This window comes from Cavia porcellus, unplaced genomic scaffold (genome assembly GCF_034190915.1).
Source record: "Cavia porcellus strain 051 isolate PalLab524CR breed Dunkin Hartley unplaced genomic scaffold, mCavPor4.1 scaffold_27, whole genome shotgun sequence".
Classification (NCBI taxonomy): Eukaryota; Metazoa; Chordata; class Mammalia; order Rodentia; family Caviidae; genus Cavia; species Cavia porcellus.
In genome coordinates, this window is record NW_026947510.1 from 1494388 (window position 1) to 1510620 (window position 16233).

General features: G+C 52.0%; 1 protein-coding gene across 6 annotated transcripts in view; it reads right to left on the bottom strand.

Annotated features, from left to right (window-relative positions):
* The window catches only part of Tspan11 (tetraspanin 11), an 89233-nt gene that overhangs the window by 17806 nt on the left and 55194 nt on the right, over positions 1 to 16233 (bottom strand). For all 6 annotated transcript variants that reach the window (XM_063237686.1, XM_063237685.1, XM_003463264.5 and 3 more), the window contains exon 3: positions 12002 to 12193. In XM_063237686.1, the coding sequence (XP_063093756.1) occupies positions 12002 to 12193 (192 nt within the window). The remainder of the gene's footprint in view (positions 1 to 12001; positions 12194 to 16233) is intronic.

Here is a 16233-nt window from a genome sequence, read left to right on the forward strand (position 1 = left end):
TACGACAGAGTCAGCTAGATGCAACAGATGACAATATACCAAGTTAAGTGCTACTCTAAGCCATCCAACTAGTTAAACTTAGAAGCATAAAAGCAAACATGGGAAAGTTGATAAAAAGGGTAAGTAAGCTAACTTAGTTGATAGCTCCTCTTATGTCTGAGCTGGATTTGGAGAAACTTACAAATACAGAGTAAACTGATTTCCTTTTAACTCAGCCTTCTGAACATCTGATTTGCTTTAGACTCTATATAACAAAGTCTAAGCTCCAACTGGTTATTCTAAACTCCCCAGGCCATAACTAAACTAGTTTCTGCTCTCTTATCTTGGCTTATTCAAAGCCAGGACAAAGAAAACACTCCTTCCCCCTATGCTCTAGGACCCCTCTTGGACCCCTATAGGAGCTATTTTTCCTCTTGTATTTCTAGCAAAGACTTCTCCTGGAAGCTCCTTCCATCCATGATTTCATTCTTTGAGTTCAGAGGACGCAGGGTGCACACCCTGCCCACCTTCTGCCTCACCTGCTTTTTCTCACTCCAGACTCAGCTGCTCTGTGCCTCTGCCTGTCCACCCACTGCTCCTCTGATGGGCCTTCCTTGGAGGATGACATGACTGCTCGGTTTTGGCCACTTCGTTGCATGTGTCTGCCACCTGTCCCCTCAGAGTGACTGTGGGTTTCTAGGGAGCAGGGCCCATATTTTGCCTTTTTATGGCTCCTGCATGCTTCCTGGGATGGTGTAGGGTATAGAAGTCCATCTGAGAACACCCTGGTTTAGATGGAGGGGCGTGTTCTCTTACGAAGTATATCTGCACATGGAACCAGGGCAGGGGCAGCGGCTTCATCTCTTCTGCTCCTTGTAGACTCAGAACCTTTACCTTAGATGGGTTTATATGGTGTTCGCTAGCCTGTCATCAAGGCTGATGCTGCCACTTGAGTTGCATATGTGTCCCTGTGCATTGTGGGAGACACAGAAAGATGATTCAAGGGATCTTAACTTCTGAGAAGCACAAAACTGATGAACTGGGGCGATTTTACTATGTGCCTGCCTTGGAGGGCTCTTCTGTGGCTTAAGTGAGGATCAGAGAAGTCTACACTGCTTCAGCTCCCACTCCTCAGGGCTTACAGGAAATACCACGTAGGCAGAACACTCCAAAAGCCCTAAGTGACAACCTGGGGACAGTCTGTCTTCTGAAGAAGCTGTAGCCCCTAATTCTCTTCAGTGAGCTGGGGAAGAGTTTGTAGGGAGGTTTCTATAAGAAGTTAATTCTAGGAAGCATCAAGAAGATTCTTTAAGCCTGTTTTCCTTTAGCCTTAAGTGTGATTTGGTATTGACTTTTGAATTTTTAAATATAAGCCAGTAATAAGAAACCCTCAGGTGATGTGTAATCGGAGGTGTTGCATCCCAGGGTATGTTAGCACTTATGGAACCCCTGGTGTGCTCCACCAACACAGCCCACCCTTCTCTCAAGGGGGTGCCAGGCTTATTGGCCTGAGGAGGCTCACTGGCTTTGTTCTCATAAACTGCTTGAGAGGAGCACAGTGTGCAGGTTTCTTACAGTGGAAAGAATGGAGAGACAACTCTTCCTAAAAAAATAATCAACCTTCCTTGTCGGGTGCATGACTTACTGAGCACTAAAGTGAGTGCTTGGGGGCAGCAGCCGCTAGAGTCTGTGAGCTCTTCCCAGGCACCAGCCCCTCTCTCAGGCCCTTCACAGATCTCTCCTTGCCGCCCTCGGAGATGAGTACTCCTGTTACTCATCACGGTGCCACGTGAGCGTTTGCACCAGATTCATCTTATAGAGGAGGACACGTGCCTAGGAGGCTGCGGAGCTGGTCTGAGGTCGCACAGCAATGCATGGCCCTTGGACACAGAACCTTGGGCTTCTCTCCTCCCCTGTCCTCTGTCCCCATGTGGATGGGTGCCTGGCTCACGTGGAGTTGATTCTGCATGTTGGAGGTAGGCATGGATCATGTGGATATGGGGGCTTCAGGTGCTTCCTCCAAGAGACAGTGTGCCAGGAAGTTCTCCTGAGATTGAGTGGGTGAAGATGGACAGACAGGATGGGGAGGTCCAGGAAGCATCCCTGCCGCCATTGTCCCTCCCTGGCCACTGTCCTCCCCCATCAGCAATGCTGCTAGACTTTGCCTGCTCCTCTAGGGCTGGTGGGTGCCAGGCTCCAACGCCTGTTTCTGCCCCACTTGCCTTTGCCCTTCCGCATGCAGCTCACATCAAAAGCTGTCGCTGTGCGCACTAAGCTGTGAGTCAGCCCCCGTGTTGTGCACACATCCTGGACCCCAGGAAGCTGCCGGCCTCTGCTCTTGCTCTTTGCCCTGGAACCTCCTCTGCAATCCCGCTCTGCTTATCCAGGCTCAGCTCCCATGCTCAGCTCAGGCACAGCCTCCGCACAGCCCAATCAGAAGTTTCTGACCCTGGCACCCCTTGCTGGCACACTGTTTCCAAGACTTCAGGGCCTTATGGGTTGGCCCGTCCTCCAGGGTTGCCTCTTCCTTGTTCCACTGTTCTGAGCCTTGTTCCTGATGGGCTGGGCTCCAGCTGCCCCTCTCAGCCTCCACCTCGATTCCAATCTGGCACCTACTCTGCCCTGCCAAGCCAGGGTTGTGTTAGTCCTCAGAAACCACCTTGTGTTTTGGTTTGATGGAAACCAGGAGCAAGGATTCCAAAGAAAGACCTGTGCCATCCTGTTTCAAAGTATGCCAAACTAGAACCAAAGCACAGAAGGAGTGTGTGTGTTAAGCACAAAACGGGCCTCAAGCATTAATCCCCCTCCCCTGCCACCATGTATCAAAGTATTTTTCCTCTTAATTCTTTAATGAAACAGTTTGAACTAGAAGTGAGTTTGGATCTTTTCTAAAATTATAGATCCAAAAGGAAGCTAGGGCACCAAAACATCCTCTGAACCAAACTAACGTGCTTTCTTTAAAGAGAGACACTGCAGGAGAGGGGCAGAAATATTTCTTCATGCCATGAAGGTGATTAATTAGAAATCAACTCTTCAGACCCATCTGACCCAAATGGGCCCCAGATAATTTCTGGGACAGATTCACTGGTGCATTAGACAAAGGTGTAGGAAATACTTCAAATTATCTTTTTTTCCCCTCTAGTGCTGAGAGCTGAACGCAGCACCTTGCACAAGCTAGACAAGTGCCCCGCTGCTGAGCTACATCCCTGCCCCTTAGACACGGGGTAGCTCAGCATCTGCTGCTGCCAGTTTTGTGGTCAGTTTTAAGAACTTTACAAAATTGGAATTGTAGAGTTCACAAAGGGATCTTTGCCAAAATGTTCCTCTTCTGTCTCCCCAGTTCTCCGTGATTACACAAGGAAACGGTTCACAGAGCTTCCTGCCAAGTCACCGTTTGATGATTGAGGCCTGATGTACAGGTGGCTGGGCAGGGCGGAGGTGTTAGCTATTCTCAGAACAGCTTGGCATGAAGAAAAGACTCCAGACTCGGCCAAGGTTAGTGGCAGGGAGAGGGGCCCAGCCAGGGAGCTCCTAGCTGGCTATGTAGGATTACAGAGGTGCTGTGTTGGGAGCACTAGGGTACTCAGACCACACCAAACAGGAAAAGATGGAGCCAGCAGTTGAAGCAGCATGGTCTTAGGGGGAATTATTTTCTGGCAACTAACCACTGGCTGGAGGCAATTGGTGATCTGTGCAGAAGAGAGAAGGGAGCCTCAAGCCGTTCCTATAACGAGATGTCCGCTGCTGGGTGAAATGACTTCTACTTATCCTGGTATCAGCACAAGACTCACAAGTTGGTATGTCCAGCCACAGCTGCGCTGGATGCTGGGCCTCAGCCAGCCCACTGGGGACTGCTTCACAGTAAGGCCATGAGGCTCTGGTTTGCTGGGTGCTGACCCAGGGCTGCTGAGAGTGGGAGCATAGCCTCGGACAGGGAAGGCTGAAGACAGCTGGGCAGCACAGTGAGGGGAAGTGGGAGGGGGAGGACAGGGGAAGGAGGACTCCAAGGCACACGATGGAAACAGGGTCAGGGCCATGTGAAACTGAAGCCTCTGGGCTGCACGATCAGGGTGCAGATGCATATTGGGCAGGAATGAGGAGGGAGAACACAAGAAATGCTAGCCAAAGACAGGTGTCTGCTAGGCCTCGAGGGGTTTGCAGGGTTCAATCTGAATGCACTGCATGACAGCAGGACCCAGAGTGGGCCTAGGCCTGGCCAGCCCGGCTTCAGGATGAGGATGATGTCCATGGCGGAAAAGTTCAGGAATGCAAAGGCCACTTCTGCCCAGGGCCTCAGGTGTTTGGAAGTGACTGACCGCTGCCTTCTACCACCCCCTGGAAGGACCCAGACTTGCTGATTGTCTTTCCCTCAGATCTGGTGGGGAGATGGTGCAGCCTGCAGCAGTCTGTGCACTCAGGTAGAACCAAAAGGATTTGGATGGAGGGAGGCAGAAAAAGGTGTCATGGCGGGGACCCCAGGAGGAGAAAGGCTCTGCGGCCCCTCCCAGTGTAACTGTAGAACACAAGTGGTGACTGGAGAAAGGGAAGGTTGAGGAGAAGAAGAGGAACAAGAGAAGGGAGATGCTGTACTCCAGGGAACAGGTGGCCTGGAAAGAGGGAGCAGTACTGGGGCTCACAGGCTCACAGGCTCGAGCTTCTGAGCAAATCCAAGCAGGAATCGAAGCCACCTTGCAACACAGGCTCCCTGTTCCTTAGCAGGCCGAGGCTACCCGTCTCTTTCCCTCCCCTTCTCACCTGCCTGTGTCTAGCAGAGTGAGGAAAGCGGGGAATGTGCTTGTGGAGGTGGGCTAGGCAGCTCTACAGTGTACTGAGGAGCAATAGTTGTAGGAGAAGGGAGGGGATGTGGTGCAGAAAGTCAGCCTGCGCATCTCCAGAGCACTGCACTGGGAGGTAGGGTGCATCTAATGAAACCTGAGGAAGGTGGGCGTGGGCACAGGGGGTCTGTCCAGGAGAAGAGGTGTGACTGGGGCAGCTGCCCTCTGTGACAAGTTGCTGGGTGACTGTGTGACTCACCCACTCGGGGTCTGCTGCATAAAACACAAGTTTTCACGGGAAAGACATGACTTGGAGCTTTGGATCTCTCAGTCAGGGAGATTCAGCATGGGGACTCCTTTCTCCTATCCTGTGCGCTGCCCAGGACCTACTGAACAGCCAAACTGTCCTGCTTCTTGTGGCCGCACCTCTTGCCTGTCTGGTCACCTGTCCTCAGGATGCCACATCGTCTGTTCTCTGTCCTGTGGTGGGTTTAGTGAGGGTCACAGTGTTGTCTCAAGCAGAAGTGGGTGGGGCTAAAATTTTGGCTACTGTACAAAGCCGCTCTCCAATCAGCCATGTTAGTAGCACTAATGACCTTTCAAGCACCATCTCCCCAGTTCCTGGACCTTATGTTCCAATTCATTCTAAGTGCCCCTAAAACCTCAGCATGGCAGGCCACTGAGTATGAACATGGATGGGCATACACGGCCCGTGGCCAGTCATCTGTCACCAACCTCTCCTGGTTCCAGGCTGGAGGAGGCCTGCAGCCAAGGTTGGCTGCAATCCCACAGCAGAGGCGGGCAGCAGGCAGGCGGGTCCTTTCCTCTGCTTGTGCCTTGCATATGGCAGGGATGTGGTCAACTCAAGCTCTCCAGTGAGGAGCAGAAGCCTGCTCTGTTCTGAAGGAGCGTAGGGGTGAAAGGTGGTTCTTTAACCTTATGCTGGTCCTGCTGACCACTCCCTTCTGCACCATCAGCAGAGCAGGATGGCTATGCAGCCCTGGTCACCTCCACAGATGCGGAGATGGGACCTTTCGATGAGAGGTCACTGCAGACCAGTTTCCTGACAGTCAAGCCCACGTGTGTGCTTTGACATGGGACCCTCAGGGGATGGGGAGTAGAAATGGTCAGCATGTTCACATGGGCTTGCCAGTTACTTGAAAGATGATCTGGTATTCATATTGTCTTTTCTGGGGCTTCCTGCACCCTGGCTTTCAGGGCATGGTAACCTGGGCTGCACTGTCTATCTCTGGGAGACAGATGGTTTCATGCCTTTTTCCAATTAGGCAGTTGATCTAAAACTTGGCCAGGAAAATGGACCACAAGAAAGGATAGCACGTAATCCCCGAACACACTGCTGACAATGGTTTGGGCCTCACTTGGAAGGAAACCAGGAGCCCACCACTGTGGCACTGTGGAGAAAGTGTGTGCCCATTTGCTATGTCCAGGTCGACAGGGAAAGCAGGGTTCAGCCTTCCAGGCATGGCAAGAAAGCCCTGAAAAAGGTCTGTGTAATCCCGAGGCTTCACTAGGCTAAGGACCTGGGTGGAGGGTCCTCCCTGCACTGAGGAGGGTGGGGTGGGGTGGGGGTGCTGGGAAGGAGTCCCAAGGTCCTCTGCATCCCAGCAGGCATCTGGGTGCCTGTCCCGGCTCAGAGCTGATTTCAGTGGACTACTGATGATGTCAGTAGGGCCCCACCAGCAGCAGAGCACAGGACAACTCTGTCCTCTACACAGCCAGCTCTTTATGCTATTTGTTCCCTGTTTCCTGAAGAGCCCAGAGGAGAGGCCATCCTGCCATTCCCAGTCTCCACTCACTAGCCACATGGATGAGGGCAGGTTGCTTTGTATTGCTGGCAAGGATCTGTAGGTTCCCAACACTTGTTGGTTCTCTGTCCTTTGGTACTTAGAAGCAGCTGATTCAAAGATCTAAGTGCCACCAACAAAGTAGGCACCCTGGGGGTGGAGGATCCAGACAAAGTGACAAGCCACAAACTCCCAGGATACCGGGACCTGGTTCCCTCTAAACTTTGTATCGTTACCAGCTTCTTTGAGGGATGTGGCCTTAGAAGGCTGTGGGGACCCTGGGAGCAATGGCACTAAGAATAACTCTGTTTATTTAGGTCCCTTCTCAAAGGAGCTTGGTCACGGTGATAGTGTTGGACTTGTTAATTAGAACTGCACTTTTATGATCTTTATATAATGTGATAAGTCGTTTCCTAAGACTTTAAAATTATCCTCACATTGCAGCCCGTGATGGTAAAGAGACACTGGCTAACTTGTTAGGGGACCAAGGGAACCTGTACAAGAGACAGAAATCTGTCCCAGATTCTAGGTCTTATTTCCCTAGTTAACCATGTTTTGACACCCTGGACAGAAGCATTGCAATTCTGGGTCTGCTCATTTTCAGAAACTGGTTTCCAGAACCTTTTACTTTTTATCCATTCCCTAAAAATAAAGCAGCTCCCAACAAAGACCCAGTTTAGTCTGAACCATCCATCATGATCTTCATTTGGCTGAAGATATAAAAGTTTGCAAAGCCCATATTCAAACCTCTAAAAATAGTCTTCCCGTTTGAAGAGGACGGCATCAGCCCTGGTCATCGGCCTTAGGCTTGCATGGCCTGAATTATCTGCCTCTGTCATGCAGTCTTAGCTAAAAAAAGAAGAGCTGGTGTGAATAATTTAAAGCCCAATGCCTTTCTCCTCTGTGGATTTCCGATGCCAAGCCGATCATTTCAGCACTCGCACAGCCACAATATTCCTGTCTCCCATGAGTGACTCCTGAGGCAAGTGACTTGGAGGGTTTGCGGATGTCCCAGGACGAGGGCTCAGGGGGACAGCACACTGCGTGGGAGCACCTGCTCTGGGTGTTTCCTTGGGAACTTTTGATGCCAGCCTTCCCCTCCTCCCAGGCCAAGTTGGAGGCACATCATTCGGATGCGGGTCTTTCATCTTCCGTTTTTTCTCTTTGGGGATCACTTTATAAGAGCTAGACTCACTGCTTCCTCCTTTGGAACTTCCCTCAGCCTTCAGCTGATTAAAGATTTCAAAAGGAAATTAGACATGTTGGGGGTGGGGAGGGAAGGAAGCCAGGAAGGAAACTTTGGGAAACAGAACACTTAAAGCGACTAACACGCTGCCTGACTAAATGGGAGCCTGGTTTAAAAACTCCTGCTCGTGTTAGCCCAAGAAAGATTCTGACCCCCCTACCTCAGGCTGGGGGCCAGAATGGGTGTGAGGCAGAGTCCTCTGCTCTTTCTGGCCTATTCTTGGGCCTCTTTTGGTGTTGCTTCACGTGAGTGTGTAAGGGCACACTTCTCCTGGTTTCACTGTTCAGAGATGCTGAGACAGAGATTTCCAGTGCTGTGTGGGATTAAAGTGGGCACAAGTGCCTCTGTGGACGGGGTAAAGCAGAGTTGAGATGACAGAAGCGTCTCTAACAAGTCTTTCCCAATGCCACTGTGCCCAGCCCACCTCAAGCCCCAGGGCTGACCCAGCTCTCTCTGCTTGCTGACCCTCAGAAGCCAGAAGGTGGGTGAGGGGCTCACCAAACCTTCACAAGCTGTGACATTCTACTGACTCTCCACACAGCCTTGGGCACGGAGTGTGGTGCCCTCGGGGCAGCTATCCAGACCAAATGACAGTCAGGTTGTATCTGGGGAGGCTGAAGAATCATTCTCCACCATCCAGCCCCATGGCTGGATAGATCACGTTCAAGGACGGTAAGGAAGAGAGGAAGAAGAGGCGGCTGTGATGGTGGCACAGGGACAGAGCTGAGCCCTCAGCTCTCTTTCTGGCCTTTTCACTTGGCAGCAAAATAGCTCTTAGAATTTTGCTAAGCGCCTGTCATTTGGAGCACCCTCCAGTAAGCGCCTTTGTGATCCCTGCTCTCATCTATGTGACAAACCAAAGCCCGGATTCTCTGGGTGAATGCTGGCCTTCAAGTTCTCTTCCAAGCTGAACATGCTTTGACTTAGGTGGACTGTTATGGGAGTAAGGAAGCCCCTAGATGCCCTGTGTGTCCAGGCCCCTGCATCAAGCCTTGTTGTTTTTGTTTGTTGGTACTTGGGCTTGAACTCACGACCTCACACCTACCAGGCAAGAGACTGAGCCGCTGAGCTAAATCCCCGGCCCTCTAGCCTCACCTTGTACCTGGCCAGGTCTCTGTGCGCCACTGCCCTGTGCTGACTCGCCAGAATGAGGTCCCTGTCGCTTGCTGAGGAAAGCAGCTGTCCACAGCAGGCTCAGCTTTGTCACCACTGCTCTGCAGGATGTGAGGTGAGCTGAGCCCCAGCGTGGCTGTGGGAGCTGGACCATCCGCACTGTTAGCAGTGTGCTGTCAGCTCCGAAACTTTGTATTTTCCCGCTGCCTCAACATCCCCACAGTCAGGCTATGAGTGAGCACTGTCCTTGGTGACCAGCTATATCAGAGGATTAAGGCTGAGTCCTGCCACAAGTTCCCTTTCCTGCCCTTCCCTGGATGGGACCCTGTGACCTCCCTGTGCACCTGCCCAGGCCCTTTCTGAATCTTTGATTAGCTGAGCCTGTTCCCTTGGCCACTTCCCAGTGACTCCTCTGGGCTGTCCAGGCCTGCCGTCTGTCCCCACCGTCACCTGCATATCACGAAGAGAAGCAGGTGTGTGGGCTGGGTGGGACTGGGTGAGTTCGCCTGTCCTTCAGAGCATAGGTGACAGTGACTGTGCAGGGCTACAGGAGTAAAGAAACAGGTAGTGGCCCTCAACAGAGGCTGTCAGTATCATCATCAGGCCCTGAATGGCCAACAGGGGACTGCTGGTCTCTCAGGGCTCCTCAGAGCCAAGACGGATGAGTTGGAGGGAGGTCTCCTGGGGGAGGAGGTCTGCTTTCCTTGCTGGGATGTCAAGAGAGTGTTCTGTGCTCCTCAAGAGGAACTGCAGTGTGGGGCAGGGGGAGGAAGGAGGTGCCTAAGGGCAGACCTCCAAGCACCAGCACCTCAGCCTGTAGGCCCAGACCATGCTGAAGTCCCTGCAGAGCCAGGCACCACAGAGGAGAGGGGTGTCTCTGGCCTGATGGCACAGGTCCTTTTGAGCCTCTGTTCCTGTGAATCTGGCTGACACTATGCAAACAAAAATCCCTGTTTACCCCTCTGTCACACCCTGTTCTCTCATCCAGCTCACTGGTCAGATCTGGGACATGTGTTCTGCCCGAGACCTCAGCAGGTGCCCTCCACACCTGAGCTCCCCAGCCTCCGTGGCACACTGAGGAGGTTGCTGTGGTTGTGTCTGGCCCGAGCCATGAGCATACAGAAGTCTCATCTGTCATCCTTCTCTAAACAATGCCGTAACAACTATTCACATGTATGAGACTGTATTCAGTATTCTACATAACCTAAAGATGTTTTCTGGTGTGTATGCTATTAGACTCACCACTTGCGCTTGCCAGGCAGGCGCTTATGCCACTGTGCTAAATCCCTGGCCCTTAAAGATGGTTTTTAAAAGTTTACAAGAGGATGTACATAAGTTAGAGAAAACACGATGCCCTTTTATATAAGAGACTTGACTGTTTGTGGACTCTGGGGGGGTCCTTGAACCAATCCTTGCTGATACCCAAGAACAACAGTCTTCTTGCCAGGCCACAAGAGGGGGCCCCAGCATGCCTGTCTCTGCTGCTGAAAATGAGCCCAAGACCTCTGCCCTGGGACCTCAACTTGAAAGCAGACACTATACACCCCGCTGCCCCCTCCTCTGGGTTCTCCTGTGAAGGAAGTGAAGGAATTCTTCAAAACAGGGAGGCTCTCCAGCGGGGCCTGCACACAGCAGCTGTATATCCAGGGCAAGAATGTAGGTCGCTGTTGGAGCCTGCTGCAAGCCAGGCCACGGGACCTGCACAGCACCCTCCTTGCCTCCTGCTCCCTGGGACTGCGCAGGCAAAGCTGCAGAGTTAACTGTGATACTGGAAGTGGTCCGGGCTGGGCACAAGCTTTCAAGCCTCCTTTCCACTGCCTGATTTGTTTCAGTGTCAACCTGATTTCTCTGACTTGGGTCAGTTCTGCCGTTAACCCTTCCTTGCTATGTCTGGATGTTTTTCAGCCTTCTCTGTCCTTCTGTCCGCTTCCCACACACAGCCTTGACCCTCAGAGGAGCTGTGGCTGAGGAGAGGCCTCAAGCCCTGGGGAGGTGTCATGTGCCAGGAGAGCTGGGCACTTGGCTCTGCTGAGTCCTGAGCTGGACTCCAGCTGCTTGGCCGCGCTGGTCCCTCCCGGGGTCTTTCTCAGCACTGCGCAGCTGAGGACACTTTCCTGCCTTCCAGGCCTACACCACCAGCTGTGAAATACTCTTGCCAAACATCACATCAGCTAGATTCTGCCCAGCTTCAAGTGAAGCTGTAAGGAGAATACAGCAAACAGCACTGCAGGAGATGGTCACAGAGAAGCCCAAAACTATGCTGGACAAATAGTTCTTTCAACACAACAGGAGAGAGGGGCGAGGTGAGGGTGGGTGGGGAATGGGATGGCTCAGGGACTGAAAAAAGCTTAGGAGACAAATCAATCACTTAATGCTTGATCCTAATTTAGATTCTGACTCAAAAGCAAGTTTTTTTGTCGTTGTTTTGGGTCAGTTGTTATTTCAGGACATTAAGGAATGAATGTCCATTGTTTCTAGGTGTAAATAGCAATGTTACGTTTTCTAAAGCAGTATCCTTAAGATGAAGAGATACATGCTGAGATATTTATAGATGTCATGCTCTCTGGGATTGCTTTAGAGAACCCCAAATGAGGGCCAGGGCAGAACTTGGGGAGCATGTGTGTGGAACCAGGCTGGCCATGAGTGGGTAACTGGGAAGTTCTGGATGGTGGAAACATGGGGCTTCATTGTAACACTTAGCTTAGGGTGTCTCTGAAAGTTACCCTAAGGAAACAGAGGTCAAAGAGGGAGGAGAGAGAGGAAGACGAGGAGGAGGAGGAGGAGGGAGAGGAAATAGAGGAGGAAGGTGGAGGAAAAAGTGGAGGAGAAAGAAAAAAAGGAAAAAAGGAGACAGAGCAGGGAAGAAAGGGCGATGGTAGCGGCTGAGGCTGCCCCGCCAGCTCCCGTCCTAGGAATCCACACAGTCTGGCCAACACAGACCTCGGAGCAGCCGCTGTGCCCAGGAGCCCCTGGGCTCTGTGACCTTCTCATCCCAGGTCCGGGGCCACTTGTCTCGGTATGGGAGCCCAGGTCGGGGCGGTGGCAGCACCCTCCCTCCTCCTCCCTACCCAGGGAGTGCTCACCATGGAGAGGCAGCCCCTCTGCTCCCGGAGGATGGCGCCACAGCCCAGGAAGCCAGTCACCATGACCAGAGTGCCCGCGGAGATGAGGATGTAGGCCGAGGCAGCGAAGGTGCTGGAGGCCAAGACACCGAGGTAGCCGCTCTTCTCTGTGAGGGTCCAGACACCCACGGCCATGACAGCTGCCCCACCTGCCTGCAGGAGATGGGACAGGGTGGTGGTGGAGGCCCGGTATACACAGGAGCTTTTCACGCAGCAATCCCCACACTTTCTAAACAGCCATCAGAAGTGTCTGGTACCTGCTTTACTGTGATGAAATGGAGACCTAGATGCCTCAGCTGAGGTCAGATGTGCGAGTGAGTTGAGAGCCAGATTTCTTTTTCTTTCTTTATTAAATTTCTATTTCATTAAAAAAGTACTTTTCTTCTTTTATTTGCACAGAGCCAGATTTGACTCTGGGTCTGAATCCCAATGCCATACTCCTTGCGAGGACAGCTGTGGGACCCTGTGGCAGGGCGGGGAGACGGGTGCAGTTGTGGGAGTGACAAGGCCTTGGATCCTTCGCTTGCTCAGCACTCAGCCGCCCCAGGGCACCTGTTCTCACGTGGACCCACTCCTGTCACCTTCCCCAGGTGGGACACTTGCAGTGCCACCACTCCCTTGACCCTCATATGTGGGACTCTCACGTCTATTCTGGAGATTGAGTGCTCTGAAGGAAAGATGAAGGGCTGAAGTGTCGCCTCTGGGAGGGACAGGGCTTGGGGCACCCACTGCCTTCTCCTGGGAAAAGTCACTGTGTGCCACATGCTTCTCCACAGAGGATGGAGGAGGAAGGGTCTTCTTCACTAACTGCCTGCTTACCTTTCAGTCCTGAGAGGGCTCTAGGCTGGGACACTGCTGACTTGCAGCCTGGGAGTGATATCTGGGAAACACAGCAAGGCACCCCATCTTCCCTGCTTGATAATGCTGACTGACGGACAGGGACTGCTGTGCTCAGCAGAACAGAATGTGTGTGCACGTGTGTGTGCATGTGCGTGTGCACATCGTCAGGGTGCCAGTGTGGAACACTGGGAAGTGTGCCTGGGGTTTGAAAAAAAGCACCCCTGGGGCCTTTGACTACATGGTCACAGGAAGGTGGGCCACCCACCTCAGGAGGGATGGTGAAGGCTTCCTCAAGGGGTCCCGGGTATGACCAAGACTGGAGAAGCACCCCCTCCATACACACACACACACACACATACTGGGGCTCCATCCACTCCGTCAGTGCTTTTCTGCATGAAGCTCTCTATCTGCTGCGCAGGCTGGCTCTGGAGAACCCATGTTACCTCTTCCCTGTTCCTTGTTCTGCACAGCCACAAACCTCAGCTGAGGATCCGAAGACAGCCTTGGAGGTTGACGTGCAGTGGGCATCTACACACTCAGTGTGCATGCATCTGCTATTTCCCTTCTGAACACTGCAACTGCTTTGAGAGGATGGGCAGTGTGTGTGTCTGTCTTGTAGGTGAGGAAACAGATGTGGGGAGAACAAGCACCATTAGGAATTCAAAACTGAGATTCAAAATCAGGATTTTTGAGGGCAAGTGCAGGGCTTTTTTGGATACTAGGGAGTGAATGGGGCTGCTCTTCCATCCTTGCTTCTAAAACAGTGATTTCTTCCAAGTGCTACCTTACCTCCAATGGCAGCTTCACCAGGTCTGAGACCCAGGCGGAAGGATGTCACCTGGGGGCACAGCTGGGCCACCCCAAGCGGAGTGGGAGAGGAAGTGCCATCTCTCTTCCATTCCACCATCACATTTCTCTCACATTACAATCTTCCTAAGACTGGGGCGCATCTTATGATTAACAATCTAGTGATTCTTGGCAGTGCTGTTTCTTATGGGTATGGAAATCAATGACATACCTTACATCTGACGATATCTTGGACTTGATAAAATCCTAAGGTTTAATATTTCTTTTAGTTGTCTGTGGGTGTAGATCATCTGTGGCCCGCATGACCTCTTGCACGGTGAGGGATTTCCTGCCTCTGAGTCAATGGAACCGAACAATGGACGGGGCTGATCAATGGACCCTCACTGGTCAACCTTGTTCCTTAACGCTGCTCACACAGTGTCCTTTTTCCTGAGAACTGTCATCAAAGTAGCCCACACATGGTTATTTTTGTCCCTTATGGTATTTCTGGAAGGCTTGAGTGAGAGTCTCAACTTTGTATAACAAGCTGTGTAACCTAAAGATAGTTCCTCAAGCTCTTAGATTGCCCTCAGCTTTTTCATCTCTCAGCTAAGGGAGTTATTAGGTCTGTAGTTCCCGATGTATATTTCTTTTCCCTAGGGTTGGATTTTGGCCTACCAAACACACTGGTTAATTAAGTAATAATTCCTTTCTCATTTTTTATTAACCAAAAGCATGTAATAGTGCCAGGAAGAGGTTCTGAGCAGCAGTCAACACGACCATGCCGAGTTGATCTAACCCCACCAAGAAGCCAAGAATCTTGACTTCTAACGAGTACAGTCCCTGTACGGAAAGACACACACTCTCCATTTCCCATTAGCTTAACCCCATCTTCCCCCAACCAGATGCTGAGCATCTGGATCTAGGACCAGTGGGATATTCCTGCTCAGTTAATAATCAGTTGCCAGGGGACAAGAAACCATGTACGAAATGGATAAAAAGATCTGGATTTTTTGTCCAGAGAAATTGCCTTCCATGTCAAATAAGACCCCAGCTTCAGTGGGGGAAGCCTATTCTTGAACCATGTGAGGAGCTCTGACTGATGGTCTCCAAGGTCTCCTTCACCTCTCCATCTTTCATAGAAGCTTTGCGGTAGGAGGTGAGATAGTGAAGAGCATCATTTTCCATTAAGATAGGCAAGAATCAGATTAGGTAGGAAAGGGGAAAAAAAAGTATGTGGCTCCCAGGAGAAGGTGTGGGGGCTGTGGGAAATGTGGCCAGGGGAGAAGTGGTGCTGGTTCTGCCATCCAGAGGAAGTCAGGAGATGAGTCCTCAGCCCTCCCAGGGCATGCAACATCTGGTGAGGCAAGCAGGGAAGGCGGCCACCCATGTGAGCAGCCTTAAGGAGCAAGAGAGTCCGGGTTCTGCTCGGGACTTGGTCAGCTCTTTGGAAAACAACCTTTCCTCCAGATAGGAGAGGTAAGGCTGCAAACTGTTGGAATGGGTCCCAGCAGTCGTCATGGGGGTGGAAGTCAGAAGGACCTCAGCCTAGTCCTGCTGTACCTCGAACAGTCATGTGATGGTGGGGTGGACACTTAGCCTCTCTAAGTCTCCCTTCTTCACCCATGAAATGGGGTCCTGGCTGGGAAAGACTCCAAGTCCCCTTCTATGTGGGTTTCCCAGTGTCCCTGTGAGTGCCAGGGGAAACTTTTCACTAGTATACCTCCAGCAAGATGCTTCCAGACCAGTGGCTCCTGGCTACCCCTCAAGGAAACCCTTGAGCCAGCAGCAAGAGCAGCAGAAGAGGCAGGGTAAAGGAGGATCGGTGGCTTAGGGCACTCTGACCCCAAGGAGGCCTTGCTTTCTGTGGAACATCAGCTACTATAGCTTCAAAGCCATGTTCTGTGGCCACCCTACAGAGAGTGAAGCTGGGCATGGCAGGCTAGGAGGGTGCAGCAGGACATTTATGTTGAATAACTTTAGGAGCTGTCAGTGTGTTGTTCAAGTCATTGCAAGGAGAAAGATTAGCTGAGCAATCATGTATTCTGGGGCCAATTAGAACCAAGGCTGCAGATGTATAGGAAAGCAGGAAGAGGCCCCTGGGCGTGGGGTAAGACAGGAGTAGAACAGGGACAGGGCCCTGGAGTGGCAGTAGGGAAACATCTCCTGGCCAGGACAGCTGTTCCCCTCCAGGCCTGGGAAGCCCATGGCCCTGGGAAACAGAATACATACAGGGTGCCAAATAGCTTACGTTCATGGCTGAGCATCATGCTGTTCTGGAAGGGTCTGGGGCTAGGCCCGCCCATTTTGGACCACAAGGCCACCCAAGCCCCTGGTCCCTGTAGGTGTCATCACCAGCACCATACCCTACTCAGACCCACCACCACAAGGTCACATGTGACCCCTCTTCCTCTCTCATGTGGAGCTGCCATGGTGGCCTGCTGAGAAGCCCTCCCCCCCTCCAGGCACCAAATCCTGCTCTCTTTCCTCCAGCCTGTGCTTTCACGGCCATGAACTAAGCAATATCACTAAGGATGCATCAGAGGGACAACCTGGAGACAAGAAGC